At 44.2% G+C, this 20640-nt stretch overlaps 4 protein-coding genes across 7 annotated transcripts; 2 read left to right on the top strand and 2 right to left on the bottom strand.

Moving 5' to 3' along the window:
• Nucleotides 1–746: 746 nt before the first annotated feature.
• Nucleotides 747–13070, bottom strand: LOC117142717. Of its 3 annotated transcripts, none has more exons than XM_033306877.1 (6): nucleotides 12826–13070; nucleotides 6241–6599; nucleotides 3934–5792; nucleotides 2733–3871; nucleotides 2509–2610; nucleotides 747–2389 (listed from the first exon to the last, which is right to left on the bottom strand). In XM_033306877.1, the coding sequence occupies exons 2-6, from the start codon at nucleotides 6496–6498 to the stop codon at nucleotides 2136–2138; spliced, it is 3612 nt and encodes a 1203-aa protein (XP_033162768.1). In that variant the 5' UTR covers nucleotides 6499–6599; nucleotides 12826–13070; the 3' UTR covers nucleotides 747–2135. The 3 variants fall into 3 exon arrangements, with proteins under 3 accessions (XP_033162768.1, XP_033162770.1, XP_033162769.1); XM_033306879.1 differs by having other exon boundaries at nucleotides 12916–13070; XM_033306878.1 differs by lacking the exon at nucleotides 12826–13070 and adding an exon at nucleotides 12523–12579.
• A 1803-nt stretch (nucleotides 13071–14873) lies between these two features.
• On the top strand, nucleotides 14874–16701 carry LOC117143382 (serine protease easter). Its single transcript, XM_033308062.1, has 4 exons — nucleotides 14874–14993; nucleotides 15082–15260; nucleotides 15713–15860; nucleotides 15929–16701. Exons 1-4 carry the CDS (start codon nucleotides 14936–14938, stop codon nucleotides 16624–16626), a joined length of 1083 nt encoding a protein of 360 aa, XP_033163953.1. The 5' UTR covers nucleotides 14874–14935; the 3' UTR covers nucleotides 16627–16701.
• A 171-nt stretch (nucleotides 16702–16872) lies between these two features.
• Nucleotides 16873–18617, top strand: LOC117143383 (protein HEXIM1). Of its 2 annotated transcripts, none has more exons than XM_033308063.1 (3): nucleotides 16873–17067; nucleotides 17197–17763; nucleotides 17828–18617. In XM_033308063.1, exons 1-3 carry the CDS (start codon nucleotides 17013–17015, stop codon nucleotides 18283–18285), a joined length of 1080 nt encoding a protein of 359 aa, XP_033163954.1. In that variant the 5' UTR covers nucleotides 16873–17012; the 3' UTR covers nucleotides 18286–18617. The 2 variants fall into 2 exon arrangements, with proteins under 2 accessions (XP_033163954.1, XP_033163955.1); XM_033308064.1 differs by having other exon boundaries at nucleotides 16874–17034.
• Nucleotides 18618–18635: 18 nt separating this feature from the next.
• LOC117143381 (cell cycle checkpoint protein RAD17) lies at nucleotides 18636–20614 on the bottom strand. Its single transcript, XM_033308061.1, has 4 exons — nucleotides 20540–20614; nucleotides 19808–20484; nucleotides 19260–19714; nucleotides 18636–19201 (listed from the first exon to the last, which is right to left on the bottom strand). Exons 1-4 carry the CDS (start codon nucleotides 20552–20554, stop codon nucleotides 18741–18743), a joined length of 1608 nt encoding a protein of 535 aa, XP_033163952.1. The 5' UTR covers nucleotides 20555–20614; the 3' UTR covers nucleotides 18636–18740.
• Nucleotides 20615–20640: the final 26 nt, after the last annotated feature.

Raw genomic sequence — 20640 nt, 5'->3', positions numbered from 1 at the left:
TTTTTGTTTCGTTTTCTTAAAGTATTTTGTATTTCTTTTTTTTTTCGTTTATAATAGTTACACAAATTAGATCACAAAAATGCACGTAAATTACAAAATGAAATTGTACCTCATACCGAAAACAGACAAAACTTCAAATGGTGAAAAAGAGGCGGCTACTGGAGGGATGCGGGGTTGTAGGTTCATCGCTACAGTTCTTACAAATTAAAGTGTTATAAAAATAGGGTTTAAAGCATATAATCAAATACATGGTTTTGTAGTTTCGCTACCAAAAGGACATTAATTTTGTTCGCGTCACTTGCACAGCGAAGTAGATCAGGAGTAAAGTGCGGGCCAACTCAATCGGTAATCGAGTGAGCCCGGCAATCGGTAATCAACTAACTCAAGAACGAATTCATACGTTTATATATATAATCTATATAGGGTTTTAGAGATAGAGAGTGAGAGTGTGGGGAAGTTATTATATATCATATTTTACAGAGTTCCATTATGTTTAAAGTAGTTCCTTCTGCTCTATCGTTTCGCTACGCCCAAACGAAAGTTCCTATGAAAGATGCAAGTGTTTTTGAGTGTGCCATGGGTGCATTAACGTAATGAAAATTCGATGCGTGATACATATACAAATACATAGTTATCTAGTGTAATTAAACGTTTTTCATTCATTTAATACTTGCTTAGACTCCGCGTGACAGATGAGAAATGAGAAAACTTACAATGGATGGAGATGGAATGGTTCGGGTGTGAACTTTTTTTTTTTTCTTGAGGGCTGTGATTTGGGGATCGGTCTCCAGTGAGTGGTATATATCGTATTTTAAAGCGTAACAGTTTTCTTGCTTGTTTTGTGTATTGTTGTATAAATATATCTCGATTTATAAGTTGCTGCTTGTCACTAGACTAAAGAAAATTACAATTCATTTATGTTCTATTTAATATTTGTTAATTTACATAATCTAGAATAGACAAACGCATGCTAAAACTCAAAAATTGTCGGTCAGCCTAATTTTGCTTTTAAAATTTGTTAGGCTTAATTAAAATCGAACAACGTTTTTGGCCATCGAGCAATGGCTGAATAAAAGAGCTTAAAAATAAATCAAGTATACACTTTTACATTCTGTTAATTTTTTTTGTTATAGGGTTTTCTTTTCTTTGTTTGTGGGTTGGTTTAAATTAAAGCTTACACTTAAACGTATGTGTACAGATATATTAAGTGGTATTATGTATATATAGCTATATTTTATATATATAAGTATATATAGTTGTATATATATTTAGTAATACGATTCGCGGTTTCAAACTAGTCCCTTGTACGTTGTATGTATGTGTGTAGGTGTTTATGTGTGGGTGTGCATGTGTGTTAGGTGCAAACCAAGAACTAAAATCAAACTAAACAATTTCAGCTTCACCTGTTTTGTTATTGTAGTTCTTGCAATTCTCATTTGAGTGTAGGGTGTTGTGGTTGTTGTTGTAAATGCGTTCACAAAATTTTTAAACAAATTTTAGGCTTGTTTATGTTAACGAACTATCCAGTGTATCGCGTTCGTACCTTTAATTCAGAATTCAAAATTTGTTGCTAGATTTCCTACAATTTCGGTTTCATTTTATCTGTTTGCTCTGGTATTGTTTTATAATTTCTCGTTTATATGTATAATAAAGCTGCTCTCTACAATCCTTTTGTTGGTTCACTAACAAATTAAGTTACGTTTAGATGTACGTAAAGCTACATCTTTCCGCGAATTTACAATATTATGTTTTTGCGTACGGATACATATACATTTCATTCTTAATGTTGATTTTAAGTTGAATTTAATATTTTTGGACATTTTTTCAAATTTTTTACTTTTTGTGTGTGTTTTTTATGTTTTTCACATTAACGCATAACTATATGGTTTTTGAATGCTATTTTATTCATGCATATCTGCTGGTGAATGCATAACATGACATAACATTGAAGCTGCATATAGAAACATTGTGCCAAACCAGAATCGCAGGTAAGAAGTGGCCAAAAAGAAAATACCGAAATTCTAAGCGAAAGCTGCGTAAAAGTGAATGGGAAATTAAGCTTGAAAATCTCTCTCTCTGTCTCTCTAAATGAATCTGTAAATTCTGTAGGCCATAAATCCGACCTGATGCCGGAATTAGGTCTGCACCAAGCCCCGGATGTCGGAGGCGCCGTTGCTGCTGCTATTGCCACCGCCGCTGCTGCTGTCCCCAAAGAGGGGAGGAGCATCGATGCCGGACGTGTTCGGTGAGTGCATCACAGCATCGGCCAGCAGATCGTCGCCGACGTCCAGGAAATCGTTAAGAAAGGCGCTGTCCGCCGAGCCGCCCATTGTCTGCTGCAAGGCCCGGTCCAAAGCCCGGTCCATGGCCTCGCACTCGGCTTGTTGCACTGCATCGGCACAGGTCCAAGGCGAGGGCGATGGCGATGGCGGTGGCGTTGGCAGCGAAGGCACACATGGATTAGTACAATGAAAAGCTGAACAAGTAAAATTGTGGTTAAATACACACCGGATTGGAACAGCTCGTTGAAGGCATCGTCTGACAGCGTGTCGAACACATTTACCAGATCGTGCTCCTCCAGCAAGTGGGCGCCATTCAATGCTATATCATCTGGAAGAGAGAAATAACGTGTTAGAATTCCGAAAAAATCTAAGGGCATACGTCTAGCTTCCTTCTATTTATACAAAGCTATTATAGGGAAGTCATAGATGTCCCACCGTTTTGAAACTTACCAGCATCGTTAGCGCCTATCAGCTCCGACTCGCTGAGACCGCCCAGTCCGGTATCCTCGGAACTGGCGTATGCCGAGCTGTTCTCGCAAATACCAAAAATGTCCTGGCCAAGCAGATCGGTCGTGTTGGCCAGCGGTGCCGGAACAGCTTGGCCATTGTGCGTAATTGTGTTGCTTGGCTGGCCCATGGCGTTGCCAAAGGCCGTGTTGAATGAGGGGAAACTGTTATTGTTATTGTTGCTATAGTTCAGATTATTGTTGTTGTTGAAGTGCACGCTATTGTTATTATGGATGCCTATGTTGTTGTTATTATTATTATTGGGATTTTGTAAATCACCACCGGCCGCCGCCAATTGTGCTACAATTTGGCTAATCTCCTCGGCCTTGATATTGGCAATGTCCAATGAAAGTAGGCTGGGGTCCAGGCTCGATTGCTGCTGCTGATTTTGCTGTTGATCGGCATCAAATTTAAACAACGAATCCACCTCCAACTTGGGAACCAAAAGCGGTTCCTGCTGCTGATGCTTGGGTTGAAAATCACTGCTGAGCGGAGCCAGCGCTGGAGGAATGGACCGTTGGGGCAAGTTCTGTGCTGCAGGTACCGCGGCCAACACATTTCCGGGCTTGTAAGGCGGCTGTGAGTGTGAGGTGGCCGACGACTGCGAATTGCTGGCAATGGACTCCAGCGATGTGGTGCTGCTTTTACGCTCCATTCCTGCCGCAGGTATCAGTTTGTTTATCTGGCTGCTGATCTGGTTAGCAATCGGTTCATTCGCCGGCTTCCTACCACGTTTCTGAGGACGAGCCACGGCATTCGTGTTAGCCTTGCGCTTTCGCTGCTGCTTCACAGGCACACACATAGTCGCCACTCCAGCGACTGGTAAGCTAACGGGCGGCTGTTTCGATGCTGGACGGGCTCCATCCATACCAGAACGCAGGTGGCTGTGCACCTTGCAGAGCGCCAGTGTGTGCAACACATCGAAGACAGGAGCCTGGCAAGCGGTTCCGTCCATCCGCCAGGCGACGCAAGGCTGGAAAAGCTGCTGGGTGCTGTTGTTCACGATGTGGCGCTCGCAGTGTGCTGCCATACTAAGCGTGGGTTGTTTGCAGCTGGCCACCAGACAGCGGTTGCCAATTCCACTGGAACGGAAATCAGTACAATTAGTATAAATTGGGTAATGATTACACTACATTATACTTACATTCCCTCCTGCTGGCCAGCGTGATCCTGGTACTTGATCAGCATGTTCTGGACGCACTGCAGTCGCTGTTTTGCCGCTCGCATGGGAAGCTCCTGAAGGGAGCGCGTAGACAGTAGCTGCAGCGCTTGTCGCCTCAGGGCTCCTTTACGAACAGCAATTCGATCCTCACGCCGGTTACTTTGCGATAGTGGCGCGTCGTGGGACTTATCATTAAAGCCGGAGTGCAGCCAATGCTGTTGTAGGCAGTAGGGCGAATCCACTGAAAAGGACTCGTTCTCACTCAGAGTGTCCAGGCTGCGTTTGCAGGCGGAGGCGGGCTTGCGGCGTCGCTGACGATGTTCGGAATCCGTCAACTCGTTTGCTGCAATCGGTGCAATCGGCTCCTTTGGAGGAGGCATCGACGTTGGTGACGGTTTCTTAGCAACGGGGTTGCTGTTTCTGTTGTTATTGTTGTTAGTGATACCATTTCTAACGCCCTTTGAAGCTATGGGTGCTTGACGGTTGGAGGCGTTTAAATTGGCCACTTTGGAAGACATTTGTTCTGATTTCTTGGCTAATGCGGGTGCAGATGAGGTTGTAGTGGCTGGAACAGCTTTTGGCGCAATTTGCAGTGAGTTCGTTGAAGCGGGTGCTGTCGGACACAAGAGCTTTGGGCTTGCAGGAGCTGGTGAGACCACCTTCGTGCTGAGAACTGCTGGTGACGACACTTTGAAGCTGGGAGCTAAAGCTGGAACACAAGACGTGGGTATCTGCGGCGGTTGCATTTGCGCCAGCAGGGGCGGTGCGCTCATCTCTGGTGGAGTGGGCGGCGTGAGAGGAGTCACCATTTTCACTTCAGTTGGACGAGTTTGTGGCATTCCCGAAACCGGTGCACTTAATCCTCCCGGTCCACCTGTTTTCGCCGCTCCGCCTGCCTCTTGCGGCTTTCGGAAGATAACATTGACGGGTATCTCGTTGAGATCGCTGTCATCTACGCTGTTGCCGGTGGAATGTTTCTGTGGAGCAGCAGTCTGCGGAGTCTGCGCGGGAACTGCAACTGTTCCCGTATTGAAAACCATCAGCGGTGGCGGCTGAGTCTGATTGTAGTTCGTTCCCTGCACCATAGGTTTCTTAAGCGACTCCACCACATTGTTGTTATTCTGCAACTTGCTGTTATTATTGTTGTTTTGGCAGGCCAGTGGCAAGGATTTCTTTTTCTTCAAGCACTCCACCTTCTGCAGATGTTGCGCCAGTGTGGTGTGATGGAACTTCGATGGCGGCAAAGGTAATCCACCCTTGGGCGATACGGAAATCGGTGCCACCATGGCGGTCACTGCAGCGGTGGCAGGCGGCAGAGTGGGCGAAGGTAATGAGGCGGGCGATGTGGGCGGACTGACCAACGCAATAGCAACGGACTGTTGCTGTTGATGTTGCGGTTGCTGATGCTGCTGCTGGAGGAGCTGTTGCTTTTGCCCATTGTCTATGAGCAGCGGCGTCTGCCACAGCGATGGAGTGTGGGCGTAAAGCGGTGGCGGTGCTGCCGGCGACTGGCAGGACTCCGAGGTGGCTATCTTCTCCAGCTGCTGTTGCTGCGGGCGGACTATGCACACGTTGGTGGCCCGCTTCGGCGAGGCCTGCGACTGTGACTGGGATTGCAGTGGCAATTGCAACTGCAGCGCCGGCGACTGTCTCTGAGATTGCGTGACATGATGGAAATTCGTTGTGGTTGTGTTGTTGCTTGCCAAAGACGCCTGCGCCTTTGCTGCCTCTGTGACACTCAGTTGGGCCACCAGGTTCGCCTTTCTGTTGGCCGCAGCTGTTGCTGCCGTCTGCCTCTTGTTGCTGCCTCTATTGCTGTCGGTTAGGCGGGCTCTCGTTTTCTGCAATATGTAAGCAAAACAGTTGGGTAAGTGAATTTCATGGAATACGGTTGTGTACATAAAGCCAGCGTAATACAATAGCATATTTAAAGCTGGAACCTGTTCATATTGAAGTTCAGGTTCTGAAATTATCACCATTTCTTTTGCAATCAAAATTCCAGAATTTGTTTACCATGTGATTAGCATACACTTGAAATTGTTTTGAAAGGCTCATAAATAACAAGTTTCAAAATAATGGTGGTAAACAACGGGAACCTAAGCTAGAGTAATTCTAGTTATTCTAGTGTCTTTGACAAAGAAAAAATATGATGATATTTAAGTACAAATCTACAAAGAGACCTACATGCATGCATATGTTTACAGTTTTCCTACAGAATTAAAACAATGTCTTGATCTTTTGTAATCTCGATATGGATGGGGTTTAGGAAATTTCCGACTGCTTCTTTACCTGTGCATTGAATAGAATGGGTGGTGTGACGGCCGCAGTCTCGGTGAAGGCATAGGGATCCGAGTCCTCGGACGTCGTCTTGCCGGCAATGCTCTCCACGGGCGTCAGCGTTGCTGCTGCTGCTGCGGCTGTTGCTGCGGCTATCGCTGTTGCTGTTGCGGCTGCTGCTGCTGTGGCAATCCTCCTGGTGGCTGTGCTCTTGGCTAATGTGGCTGTGGCGGTGGCTGAATGGAATCTGGAGGCTTGCTGACATGACATGTCCAATGTGAAGCCGTTGCCGCTTTTGTTTCCAGTGCTTTCGGCTCCTGCTGTTCTGGCTGCTGCTCTTGTTGCTCTATTGTTATCTCTCGTTACTTGACCTGCAATCGAAAAGAAAAGCGTTACAAAATCAATGGGTTTAAAGTTCAAAGGAAGACGTCATCGTCATAAATGGGCGTTGTCACGTGCTCTCTGCCAAAACGCATTTGCACACACATTCGCTCTCTTCCTTTCGCACACAATCCCTCACACATACACAAATGTCACACGCACACACACACACATGCACCGATGCAAGGCAGACGAATGCCATAATAAAAACAAACTACAATCAAAACAAATAAATCTGCTCGCCGAAACCAGTTCAAGTGAATCGTTCGTTGCTTTCTTTCCGCTTCGCTTCTGCCCCTCGCTTCTCCTCCTCGTCTCTTTCTTTACTCGCCCCTATCATCACCCCTCTCTCCGCTCCACCCACCCCTTTCCGCATTTTCTTTGGTGCTTCGGGTGCCGCTTGGCACCGCCGCCGTTAATAACAAATACAAATGCTGATAGCGCAGCAAAATCGCAATAATTAAAAATAATAAACCCAGACAAACAATCGCCTGAAAACAGTCGCGGTCAAAAGAATAAGATAAAATGTTCAAGGTTTTTTCACTTGTTCGTTTTATTTTACGAATGCCATCGGAATAAATTTTTTTAAGACATTTTTTATTTTTAAATAACCACATATTCATTCTTCATAATTTTCCTACATAATCAAGTATTCAAAGAATTTTGTCTTTGTCCAATACAAACAGGACTGCAAAACTAGTTTCTTCACCACAATTGTTCGCTGACCAAGCGCGTCAAAGAAAAAATCGCAAATTTGCATGCTAAGCAAATCAAAGAGCACGTTTGTGTGCACAAATATATGTATGGCAGACGAAACAAAAACAACTGCGCAGAAATACGAATACTATAATCTTATTGAACCTAGCGAAACAGCAATTATTGGGGCAGAGAAAGAAAACAGAGGCGGTGAAAGAAACAAAAATGAGCGAAGAAGAGTAACAAGATAAGCACAAATCGGGGGCGAATTGCTGGACTTTTTACAGTGAATCGGAGAGGAAATGGAGAAATACGAGAATGATTCGGTGCAATTACAGACAACACCATACCATCACAAACCATATAAATAAAAAAATAGAGGGTGGGGAAATATTTTACATTTCCGCTCAGTGTGCTTGTTGTTTTGTTTTCTTTCGCCTTACAGCTTTTTGATTAGTCTCGCACATATTGATTTCCATTCCGACCGAGAAGGCAAGTATTTTATGATTACAATATGTGCTTGGGAAGAACAAGTTATCCGACTTATAAGTACACACATATGTATGTATGTATGTAGCTGCGAGTGGAATGCTTCTTTGTTTGTTTATGCTTTCTTTACGTTTTCCGAGTAGAAGGAAATGACTTTGAAAGCATTTGCCAGCAGTTCCCTTCACTTTACTTCGCCCGACTCCACACCACCACACATACATAGATCCCAATCCAAATCCGAATCCCCCTTTTCCGCACCCACTATCGCATTCTATCCGACTCCTTTGCAGTACGTGTGAGTGCAAAAGTGTACGTGACACCTTTGTTTATGTTTCTTATTTTTACTTATTCATCCGGCGAACGGCAGGGAGGCATTGAAAGATATCTTAAAGGCTAAGGCCTAGCGAGAACACCCCGATCATAAATCAAACAACTCCAGTTGTGGATGTCGCATATCGAAATCTTTATAGAAGCTATATAACAATGTCGAAAATATATATGTATATTAAAAATATCACGCTAGAACGAAACATCTGATCATTTCCTTGCCTATACAAACCTTAAGAATTCGATTTAAACCTTAAGAAGTATGTAATTTTGTATTATTCATAAATGTTTTATTTATTATATGAGATAGCCTACAAGACATTCATCATATCGGTATTTTCCTCTCGATAAATGTACCTCAATAACAGCCAAGCAAAGGTTTTTGATCTCAAGACCGCAGACGAATGCGAAGTCCAAGATTTTAGCGTGCAAACAAAAGAGAGAGGGAGAGATGGAGGAAACCGCAGAAAAGCAAACTGTCGATAATTGCAAATAATGACGATGCTGGGAATTTGTTATTGTTTGCTTTTGTTGTTCTTTGGAGCGATCTGCTAGCAAGTCGCTGCTTTTTGGCCATTTTAGGTCTTAAATGTTAACTCGTTTTTTTGGTCCAACTTGGTAACACGCTCGAATGATAAGAAGCGAGAAACGAGAAGAAGAAGAAACGAGAAAACAAGAAAGGCCAAAGAACGCCGAGACAAAAGAAGTCAAAGCTGCAGAGACAAGCCATCGAACCTGAACAGAAAATACAAGACAAGCGGGTAGAAGCTTTACAAATAGCCGCTGGATGGTGGATGGCATAAAAAACCCGAGATCAGTGATCTTTAGATGCTTAATTCTTAGTCACAAAGCTTTATAACAAAAGTAGAGTGGATGGGAAACGAGATAATAGACGTCAGACTAATAGAACCATGACATCAAATGTCTTTCAAAATTGTAATTGCCCTCTGCAACTTTAATGCCATTCCAATTTAGCCATTCCAAGAATACTTAACCTAAACAATTGACTGACTTTTCGATCGGAGTTTAAACTTTAAAGCGTGAAACATTTAAGATAAACAAATAAAATTTTAATGGATTACCAGCAAATGTCTATCCATTTTCTATATTTGGAATGGCTGTGATACAAACGAGTGCTTTTGTGTTAATGGTTTTTCATGAAAACTGCGCAGCACATCAACTTCAATTTGTTCATATCCAACAATGAAATAAAAATCCAATTACAAATGGCTCGAGTGGCTTAAAAAGAAATGGAAAAATGTGTATTAAATTACAGCTCTGCCTTATTACCATTGCTATCACTGTTCGAATTAATTAAAGAGGCGTCGGTGAAAATTGCCACTGCGTTTTAAAAGTATAAGAAACCGACACCACGAAACATTCCTAAGCTAAAAGGCTTTAAAGTTGAACGATATGTTCAAAACAAAGAATATTTTAAATATCCCCCTGAGTCATCGACAAGTTTAGTTTCTTTAATTTTAAGTCGACTGATAGAATACTCGATGTGAAACGCACAAGCAATGGAATAATAGATCATGTTCATGTGTTTTCAAGGCGATTAGTCTGCTGCTACTATAACATTAATGGAAAATTTTGAGGCACCTTTCGGCAGAATTTGCGAAGAACGAAGAAAACCCCCGGGGAAAACGCACGCCGTGGAACACGAAGGTTTTCGGCCTGTGATGGCCCAAGAAACCGTGCTCAAAGGTCTGCTGGTTAAACGAGCTGTGGATAGCTGCTACACACAGATACAGATGGATTGTTGCTTGGCTGGGACCAGGTAGCAAGCGACCAGGTAAGTCGATAGGCTGGCAGAAAGCCGGTCGGTCGAGAGGTTAATTACGAGAGCAAAGCGTTTCCAGGCGTTACGCTCACTGGGCTACGGCGGCATGAAAACACCAGAACTGGAAAATATACGAGTACGACGACTACCAGTTGAATGGTTTTCAACATGCTGGTAGGAAAAACACTAGGCATTCATTTGCAAAACATTTGTAAGTGCCGGGGGCCCTAACACCCTTGTTTCTCCACATTTTAGTTGTATCTCAGAAATGTTGCTCAATATTTCAACAGCTAATTAGTCTGGCGTTTTACAATGATTCCGACAACTGTTAAAATAGCAGCGATAAAATGCTTTTAAAATCAGTTTATAACCAGACATGAACTACATTCTGTAACTGCTGTCATATTAATACGATTTATCAAGAACAAAAAACAGATATATTTATCAAATCTGTCCCATCAAACTATTTGCATTTAATGGTTCCTTTGTTTTTGATATGAACATGATAAGATAGTGATTGTTTAAAAATAGTGATGATTGACTTGTGTTTCTGATTTGCGGAACACGTTACGTTGCCGCGGCGATAAGAGTGAGTGAGAGAAATGATTCCCATATTTTCGGCGCGCTTTCATGCTATTTGCAGACTCATCGACATTGACGCACAGCAGCAGAAATTGCATTTAAATGCACATTACATCGCCTGTAAGTGAGGAAAACGGGCAGAGACAGAGAGAGAGAGGGAGAGACTGGGTCCGAACCCGTTTGCTGCTTCCTTCATAACCGGAAACTGAAGGCTAAATTGTGCAAAAAACGTAATATAATGACGACCGGGTGGGGGAAAGCAAGAAGGGCGGGGCTGGAAACCACCGCAAAGGCAGCTGGAGATGGATTTTCGAATGGAGGGGCAGGGTGCAGGGTGCGGGGTAAAAGCCAAGAGCCAGACATGCGGTTCACTTTATTCAGCCAGCCAGCGAAGCCAAACGAACTCCATCTGCAGCTCCACTTGGCCACTTTTGCATCGCACGTAGGCCCGTCCACATCCCACAGAGTGGGTCTCATGGCTCCAGAGCAGTGGTACAGTGGACACTGGCTGGAGGCAACCCGGGGAAGCCTTGGGAGTGCTGCCAACAATGTTGGCATAACTTATGGAGCATTTATCTTGCTCGTTTCGTCTGCAAACAAACTTCCAAAATCGTGAGTCATACGAGATAATTATGGGTTTCACATTCAAAAATTGCGCTTTGCACTTTTCTTTGCCTTTTCGCGGTTAAAAGACAATAAATACTAATGGGTTTCATAAGATGACTCACTGATTTATTCAAATTCAATATTTATTTCCATTTGGAAATTTAATAACGCTGTTAAGAATATTTAAAGCTTTTGAAAGGTTTCCTTAATAAGCCGTTTGGCATTGTTTTTGAATGCAAAATAATATGTTTTTATAATCCAAATTTATTGCGTATCCACATTAATTGGAAAGATGAACATGTATAATTTTTAAAAGACACTTAAGTTGTTTAAACAATGATACACCATTTATTCGCATGTGGAAATTACTGTGGATTTTTTTTTACTTTTCCATTTTAACATTAAAGTAAATCTCCGGTTTTAAACACTTCCTTTGTGATTTCTTGGTGCAATAACTATTATTTTATAACCGTACCATAATAATAAGGCGAATTAAGTTAAAACAGAAGCATTTACAAAATAAAATATCCAAGGCTTACGATCACTATTTAGTTTTTTAATTAAAGTGTATGACATTTTTGTTATTCGAGGTTGTATTATGTTGCTCTTCTTGGTGTTGTAGGTAGTGAGCGGCAGCTGTTGTGTTGCTATGAAAAAAATCACACACATCTGTTCCGTTAAAGCCAAGTTAACGATAATCTCGGTTTCTCACGGACTTTACTCAGCTATTGTGAAGAATTTCGGCAATATAAACACACACATGCACACGATGACTAAGAGAGGGTGGAGGGGGCGGTTCATCACCACACATATGTCGCCAATAAACAAATCCCCAAAACTAAACAAAACAAATAACCAATTCCGTGTAAACGAACTTTCAGTGGGGAGCGCGTCTTAAATTTCATTTAGCTTTTGTTTTAGTTTTGTTTGTCGTTCGCTTTGTGGTTTGTGGGTGTGCCGCCGCTGCGAGGGGTGGGGTGGCAACTGTTGGGGAGTGGCGGGAAGGGCACTCGAGAATCGCTGTTGCCGGCGTTTTTATGATTTCTCTGTTTCCCCCATCCGTTTTTTCTTCTCTTTTTTTTTTGTTCCAGCCAGCAGTCGCCCTCGCCCTTTTTTCTGGTTCTCTTTAGCGGCTCTTTCGCTTCCTTCCCCCACACAGCCCCCCACAAAACACACACACACCCACAGATACACTTGCGCTTAGAGTTACACACGAACGGTCGTTTGATTATTAACTGTGCTTTGATTTTCAACATTTAATCATTTTCGGCTTTAACAGCTTTTTTCTGCTTTTCTTTGATTACTTTGCTTTGGCGATTTTGGATGCAAAACAAGAATGCGTCACGAACCGCACACACTCACACAAAGTCTCACACACACACGCATACAGTGGGGCCGAAACCGAGAGCAACGAGAGCGAGAAAATTTACCCAACCGTCTGATGACGATTCAAACGTCAAAGTGGCGCCGCGCAACGTACTTGGTTTTTGTTGTTTGAGTACCCTTCCCACGGACAGGGTTGTCATGTTTTTGGGAATTAGTAGAGTTTCAGAATAAAGCGTTTTTTTGGGAAATAAAAATTATAACAGCCCGCCAAATAATTAGTTACGGCGATTCGCACTTAATTGATCACAAGTTAATGGGATTTACTGTTAAAAAATCTGTTTTATGCACATATAAATAGGAGGATCGGCAACCCTGGCCTGCCTCTCACACACACATACAGCACAGACCTGGGAATTTTTTGCTGCACAATTTTTTCTTCGCACCAACAATTCCACTTTCAAATGCAATTTTAACCCCCTTTGATGAGCGCTGCGTACTCAAGACGATATCCTTTTTGTGGGCAAATGTGTACTGCAGCACTTTCTGGTGTGTTAAGTGGGCATAAAACGCGTTTAACGATTAAATTTATAATTTTTCGATGCAGTCGGGCTGACAAGATGGCGGACAATACAGGCGCGCGCACAGACACACACACAGCAATTCGGTCGATCTAGGGATGTGAGAAATTTATCTACATTTCAATATATCGATATTTTTGAATAAAAATAAATATTTATTCACATGATCTATCGAATATCACTGTTTTGCAGCAATTTAGCCGGACAAAAGAACGCATTCTAAATTTATGCTTCAGAAAGAGTTAATAATAATATTGAACATTCATATTTTAAAAGCCTATTCCATTTAATAGTACCAAACGCACTTAACTGCTATTTTGGGACCCAGTGTCAAGGAGTGTCCGAAGCTGCCTCTACTTGTATAGCAAAAGGGTATACTATATTCGTGTGCGTCCGAATGAATGTCGAGATCTCAGGAACTATAAAGGCTAGAGAGTTAAGACTAGGCGTGTTCATACATATATTCCAGAGACATAGAGGCAGTGCAAGTTTGTTTCCACGTCCACTTTAACAACCATTAACCGTCCGAAACTGCCACTTTTGAACATCTTATTTGTCTTGCCGATTTCTATAGGTATGGCAAAAATATGTGAATGTTCTCGTTCGCACTCCCACTGAGTAACGGGTATCAGATAGTCTAGTCGAGGAACTCGACTATAACGTTCTATCTTGTTTTTGATTGGCACATGCGCGTTGCCATTTTCAAACTGGTTACCATAGCCATAACACGCCGTATCCAATGGGTGGCCAATCAGAGCACCGGCGCTCTGATTGGTCGGCTCTGCAGATTGATTTGTATCTTTGCTGCCGTTTAGCTTTGGAACCACTATTTCTTTCCGGCAGGATAAAATGATCGGCAGCAAAAGGCCTCCCCATCCAATGGACGCCGCCCCCTGCTGATGGGCATAGTTTCCGATCTGGTTGAGCCAGATGAGTTGTGTTGGAATAGCCGCTGATTCTGATTCATTCTGCTGATATAGATAGGCAGTGGGGGCGATGCTGTTGATGCCCCTGTGGCTGCCAGTGATGTAAATGTCGAGGTTCCAGCTCCTCGCCCATGGACTCCTCGTGCGTGTCCCGCAAACGCAATTGGTTGGCAGTGCTGCTGCTTCTCCGCCTCCAGATTGGAGAGCTGTTGTCAGCCGTGTGGGTTGCGCTTAAAGATTTCGCGGCGGCTGATCCCCAGATGGCTTCGCGACCCTAGGCAAGCCAAAGATCATATACCCCTGCAGTAATTATATTTAAAACAAAACGACACAAATAACATTAAATAACGACAAAAAGAACATTGCAATAAAAGTAGGTTAAAAAAGGGCATAGAGGAAATAACTCCGCGCCAAAATTCAATTCTCGCCGATATCACGTTATCGCACGCTCCACAGATGGTCATACTAGCTGACCAAGGCAACTGAGTGATCTCGTCTACCTGGGCACACTAGTTGGCGGTCCTAGTTGAAGTGATTCAAATTCCGATTTCAATCAATGTCCTTTATCAGCCTGCAAACGAGCTCCGCCAAAATTTTCAAACCTGTCTTGGTTCATAGATACCATATTCATACCACAACTAAACGCTGAGATGCCGAACTCTAACAGGCTCGACTTTAGATGTTCGACATTCGAATTCCTAATGTCTAATACCTTTTAAAGTCACGATCAAATCCACAAATAAATATATTAATTATTAGATCTCATCTAAGCGTAACAACCTCAAATCTCTACAACTCGTAGTAAGTGAGTATGCCTGCGCGTGCAGGGCATTGAAAGCTCTACAAAGCCCCCAGTCGCACAACTACGATTATGTTATCTGAACCCGGTCCGAAAGCGACTCTCTGGTAATTCACAGGCACCAGCCGAACTTAATGTTAGTCTCCGACCCAGCTTCGATCGCAGTCTCATTCGTTCCGCTCAGCTGTATCGTATCTGATCGATCCGGTCCGGCATGGGAAGTTTTCCAGCTCTACTTGTTGTTGTCGGCTCGCTGGCATTGGGCGCGAATGGTGAGTGTGTACGGAATACGGGATCGTAAACAAGTCTGGCTGTGAACTCAAGTTAACGCGGGACGATCCCCGATCTCCGATATTCCAGCTCAACTCCCGCCCATCAATTGTGTTGCGAAAATTCCGAGTGGCCGGGTCACCGGTCACTGCATTTCGATCCGGGAGTGTGACTACTTCATGAGAATCCTGCTATCCGGCAATCTCAGCCAGAGCGATCGCAACCTGCTCCGCGATAATCAGTGCGGAGTGCGGGGCAACGACGTCCAGGTGGGTGATTCACCAGAGTATCTTTCCCTAACCAATTGAACTCGAACTTCCACAACTCGATCCATTAAGCGCTACTAAAAAAAAACAAGCTCGATTATATAGGCCTGTTCTGGTTTTCACTTTCACTGCCAAGCTTCATTTTTTTGGAATTTTATGAACGCTTGTGCTCTTATCATGTTATAGAGATAAGAACTTGCAAACGATTCAAATAGGGAAATACACAACATTTTGATAATACGAATGGTTTCAAGTGAGATATTAGGCTCCTTTTAAATATTTTAATTATTTTCATTGTATGTGTTTAGGAAACTGTTTTGCAATCCTTTGTTGAAAAAATAAGTGACCTCAAATTGTATCATAAAAAAAACTCGTTATTCGAGTAAAATTTTTGGAAGTTCCTCGTAAAAGAGACATACTTAATAACATAATGATAAAGCCACTGTTTCTTCTAGGTATGCTGTCCAAGTACCGCCGGCTTGGGTGCCCTGACCCACCCACTCTTGCCCTCGGATTGCGGAAGGGTTCGTTGGCAGCGTTTGAATGACACAGATACGCGAATCAGGGAGTTTCCCTGGCTGGCCCTCATTGAGTATACGCGCGGTGAGTTGCCTTTTTTGGTAATATATATGTAGGTCAGAGTATTAATTCCCCGCCTCTTTGCTCCGCAGGCAACCAGGAGAAGATCCATGCGTGTGGCGGAGTGCTTATTAGTGATCGCTATGTGCTAACTGCTGCCCACTGTGTGGCCCAGGCGGCGACTAGCAATCTGCAGATTACTGCGGTCCGCTTGGGTGAATGGGACACCAGCACGAATCCGGACTGTCAGTACCATGAGGATAGTAAAGTTGCGGACTGCGCGCCGCCCTACCAGGACATAGCCATCGAGGAGTTGCTGCCACATCCCCTGTACAATCGCGCCGACAGGACGCAGATCAACGACATTGCCCTCATCCGACTGGCGAGTCCTGCCAAGCTCAACGACTTTGTGGAACCCATTTGCCTGCCCAACAAGCAGCTGCGAGCGGACGAGCTAGAGGGTCTGGTCACCGAGGTGGCCGGGTGGCAGGCTAGTTCCTCGCAAAGGATGCGAAAAGGTTATGTGACCATTAGTTCGATTGAGGAGTGCCAAAGGAAATACGCCAGCCAGCAGTTGCGCATCCAGGCCTCGCAGCTCTGTGGCCTGACCAATTCCCATGAGTGCTACGGGAACGCTGGTGGTCCACTGATGCTGTTCAAGAACGAGGGCTATCTGCTCGGTGGACTGGTGTCGTTCGGACCCGTTCCCTGCCCCAATCCCGACTGGCCGGATGTCTACACCAGGGTGGCGTCCTACATCGATTGGATTCATGACAGTCTCAAAGCATAGAATGAAAGAAATACTTGGTACAACAAAAAGTTCATTAAAACCAACTAAAAGAATAAACAAGTCTTTTGATTCAGATACAATATTTTAATAACTTAATTACCATATGGGTTAAAAAGTAGAAAGATTGGCCTCAAAATATGGAAATTTTCTTATTTATTTTGAAATTGGCGCCCAATATTATTCAATGTGCTAGCAATTGGGGTATTTTTGGTCGCGTTAGGCGGAGAACATTTGGTGGGACTCTGACGTCAGCAGCTGGTTACACTTCAATTGAGTTTTAGTTCGCTTAGAATAAGATTCGCAAGCTTACAAATTTGCAACAAATCTCCAGTTGTTGCTTAAAGTGTTAATTAAGTGCTTAATAAATCAGTAATTGTGTTGGCAACATGGCTGAAGCTGTAAAAAATGGTAAAAATCGGCACTCGGGGAGCGCTGAAAAAGGCAAGCGACAAATGGCGACTGTCTTATTGGATTGTTTTTTTTCTTTCCTTTGCCACTGCAGTGTACAGAGTTGCATTTTCGAGTATTTTGGCGGTTCTAATTTGAATTTGGTCGTCTTGCTCTTTCCAGAAAGTGGCTCCCAACAACGACCTTTGGATGGTGGTGGAGGAGGGGGCGGTAGTGGTGGAGGCGGTGGTGGTGGAGGGTGCGGCGCGGGAATGCCCAAGAGGAAACATCGGCGGGGAAAAAAATCCAAGATGCAGCCCAAGAAGACCAAGAACCATTATCCGCAATGGAAACTCGATATGACAACGGGTGTTGGAGCAACGCTGGAGGGGAATCAACGACAGAATAGCAGAACCAAACTGGTTCGTTCGCGCTCCTTGCTCGTTCCGTACAACACGAACCGCTTCCTGATGGAGGAGCACATGTCGGAGCTGCACAAAGATGACTCCGACGACAACTGTTTTGGCTCCCAGACCGAGGACCAGGTGCTCTTCCTTTCCAAGGAGTTCTCCGATGTCTACGAGAGAGCGCGGCTCGAACGTCTGGAGACGATGAGCAAGCAGGAGCTCATCCAGGAGTGCATGCAAATCGAAGATCGGTATTCGAAGGCCCAGAACATATCCAAGGAGTTTGGAGCCAAATTACGAGCGCAGGACGATAAGATTCGCCAGCTGACCAGGGAGAATCAATGTAAGCAAATGCCTTTAATAATTTGAAAAACAGGAAAATTAATAACTTCTGCCCCTTATTCCAGTTCTGCACTCCCACTTTTTGCGCTCTTGTTCCGCGACAGCTGGACCAGCGGCTGCAGCAGCGGCCGCAGCTTCCCCGCCCTCAGCGGTGGCGCCCACGCCCAGCTCAGCTTGCGAGCTGCAGGCTAGGCAACAGCCGCCCCAGCAGCCACAACCCACACCCATGGACTCCACCAGCGAGGACAGCGAGAGCGACAGCAGCAGCACCACGTCGAGCACCACGTCCAGTACTTCCTCGAGCAGCAGCGATGGTCACGAAATGGGCGTGGCCGGCCTGAACATAGCCAATGGGCATGCCGAGCGGCACGAGAGGAGCCGCACCCGCTCCAGGTCTAGATCACCGATCCTGAATGGTCATGCCAACGAGGAGGAGCGTCAGCGCCTGCTAGACGGAAATCAAATGGACGAGGACGACAACTCCAGCGATGTGCCCAGGCCAGGCGATGCAGTTGTCAAATAGAACGGAGTATGTCACTCCGCCGTGTGTAAATAAAAGACTCAATTGTGGTAGAATGTGGCGACAAATGGACATAATCCTTGTTTAGTATTTAAGTCATCTGTGGACGCCTCAATCGTGAGGAGTTCGTATCAATCATCAGTTAGCTTATCAAAAAGCATCATCATCAGAAAGCATTAGCATTACTTTATTATCTGCAAACGACGCCTCCCAATTGTATTTTTGTTGGTCTGTATGGTGTATAGTTTGGCGGTGTTGCCTCGAAGTGTTGATTTTAATGGAACTTTGTATAATGAAAAATCGATTTGTAGGTAAATAAAGAGTTAAAAAGTGAATACGAATAAATAACGCTATTCATTTTCATGCAGTGGGGTGCACAGTACATTTAATTTATATCATATTTGGTCCTAGGGACATTTTTTAAAACATTTCTTACTACTTTAAATAGTTTTAATTTACTAAAAGACTTGTTTTGAGTCTGTGCTTTGGCTTGAAGTAGTATCCCCAAGCTTGCCTGCTATTAACTTAACTAATGAGCTGTACTCCGTGGCGTAGAGCGTCCTGGCAATGCCCGCGTAGCCCACACCCACCAGTCTTTGTTCGGCCAAAGTTGCCTGTGGCTGTATATTGATTCGCTTGGGTCCTCGAACAGGCATCCATCCGCTGACAGGGCACGTGTTGGCCATCATAACTCCTCGTATGGCAACGTTTAAGCCCATCACAGACAAATTATCATCTCTGTACTCGTTGAGCATGCAATCTGATAGGCCCAAGTCATCTATGGCGGTCACGACATCATCGATTTCCTTAAAATGTGGCAGATAATTGGCATATACAAAGTTAACAAAATTCCTGGGCTCTGTATTAAAGGCTTCGGTTATTTCCTCTGGGCTGTGTAGCATAGTTTTGTCCTCATTAACTGAAGAGATTCAAGATTTGGATGAGTATTTTAACAGAGATAATTTCGCGTTACTTACACTTAGGATTTAATACCCTTCCGAGTGCGTGCATCAGAGTAATTGATTCGTCTCTACCAATTGACTTTAAAGTACTTTGCATTTTCTTCTTACGACCTTTTGCGGACACACTGACATTTAGCTGTTTGGTCGGCATGCTGGAAACTCCTTTTAAAGAGCTCAGATGTAAATTAATTAGCGCATTTCTTATGTCGCCCTGGGCACCTACAACTATTGAGTCAACAACAGCGGTCGAGGGCACCTTGTAAGTAGCTTTATTCTGCTGCATTACGGAACAGAAGGTTTTCATAGACTTTTGCATGATTGTGGATGCAATAGCATTGAAGCTAATGTGCTCGATGCGATGTTTTTCCTTAAGTTGATCTGGAAAGAGGCGGTAGCTGATGTTCAATCCTCGAGATTTGGCATCGGCAACAATGAACACCAGGGGAGATTTGCCATACGCCGTGTACTCTCTGAAATGGAAGGAAATAAGAGTTTAATCAAATATGAATCTTTAACGCGCTTATAGTTGGTGTACAATTGCATAGTCCACCGGTTTTACCTACTCTAGCAACTCCTCAAAATTGACCTCCTTATCGCTGAGCAACACGTTGGGAAAGTCTTCGACAAGAAGCAGTCTCTTATTCTGCGAGTCCAGCAAGGATTTGTATCGCGAGGCACGGAGCAGAAAGCTTTTAAAGGCCTCCAAATGGGAGCCCACATAGGAGGCGCCAGTCGTTTGATCACCCAAGGCGTTGACCACCTCACAATCGATGGGATTGATCCACTCCTGCAGCTGGTAGCCGAACTCTTTGGCCAGGACTCGCAACGTGGCGGTTTTGCCAGCACCAGTGGGCCCAGTAAGTAGACACATTTGAGCCGGGAACTTTTTGCGCACCGCTTCGCAGTGACGCAGCCAATCGCGTAGTTCTCCGACCTTCTTGGGATGCACCGCTAAATCGTCGCTGGTGGCTGGCTCAAAGCTTTCCATCCAGTTTTCTTTGACTTCTGGCGGTGGCCCAGTGATGTCCGCATCCTGGTCATCATCCATGGCAGTAAGATCCACTGATTCCACGTCCGGAATCTTTACTGGCTTCGTATTTATGCTTGGAGTTCTCGACCTCGGAACTCTGGAGCTGCTCACATTGCTTGCACTTCTTGTGCGTTTCGCAGGCGTGGATTCCGAGGGAGCAGGACTGGTGGTCAAGTTCATCTCGCTGAAGGCACATCTTACCCAGGTTTTCTAAGCATTAGTTCCTTATTATTCAGTTTTAAAACATAAATTTCAAATTGTTTACCTTTCGTGCGCTCATTTTTTAGAATTAACTCCTCTTCTTCTTTGACAGTGTTACCAGATGTAATGCTACTGTTAATTCAACAAATAATCGATAAGTTTCAC

This window comes from Drosophila mauritiana, chromosome 3R, assembly GCF_004382145.1.
Source record: "Drosophila mauritiana strain mau12 chromosome 3R, ASM438214v1, whole genome shotgun sequence".
NCBI classification, from domain to species: Eukaryota; Metazoa; Arthropoda; class Insecta; order Diptera; family Drosophilidae; genus Drosophila; species Drosophila mauritiana.
The sequence above is the reverse complement of the archived record's forward strand: the minus strand, read 5'-3'. Positions and strand labels throughout refer to the sequence as shown.

Bases quoted from the DNA above. Each gene is read 5' to 3' on its own strand.
- LOC117142717 (XM_033306877.1), bottom strand. From the start codon at position 6,498: ATGTCATGTCAGCAAGCCTCCAGATTCCATTCAGCCACCGCCACAGCC. The intron at 2,611-2,732 runs GTAAGTTTCAAA...TCTCTCTTCCAG, and splicing joins GATAGGCGCTAACGATGCTG to ATGATATAGCATTGAATGGC. The intron at 2,390-2,508 runs GTGTGTATTTAA...GTGCCGATGCAG, and splicing joins CAACGAGCTGTTCCAATCCG to TGCAACAAGCCGAGTGCGAG.
- LOC117143382 (XM_033308062.1), top strand. From the start codon at position 14,936: ATGGGAAGTTTTCCAGCTCTACTTGTTGTTGTCGGCTCGCTGGCATTG. The intron at 14,994-15,081 runs GTGAGTGTGTAC...CCGATATTCCAG, and splicing joins GCTGGCATTGGGCGCGAATG to CTCAACTCCCGCCCATCAAT. The intron at 15,261-15,712 runs GTGGGTGATTCA...TGTTTCTTCTAG, and splicing joins TGCGGGGCAACGACGTCCAG to GTATGCTGTCCAAGTACCGC.
- LOC117143383 (XM_033308063.1), top strand. From the start codon at position 17,013: ATGGCTGAAGCTGTAAAAAATGGTAAAAATCGGCACTCGGGGAGCGCT. The intron at 17,068-17,196 runs GCAAGCGACAAA...TGCTCTTTCCAG, and splicing joins CTCGGGGAGCGCTGAAAAAG to AAAGTGGCTCCCAACAACGA. The intron at 17,764-17,827 runs GTAAGCAAATGC...CCCTTATTCCAG, and splicing joins GCTGACCAGGGAGAATCAAT to TTCTGCACTCCCACTTTTTG.
- LOC117143381 (XM_033308061.1), bottom strand. The intron at 19,715-19,807 runs GTAGGTAAAACC...CTTCCATTTCAG, and splicing joins AATTTTGAGGAGTTGCTAGA to AGAGTACACGGCGTATGGCA. The intron at 19,202-19,259 runs GTAAGTAACGCG...GAATCTCTTCAG, and splicing joins AAGGGTATTAAATCCTAAGT to TTAATGAGGACAAAACTATG.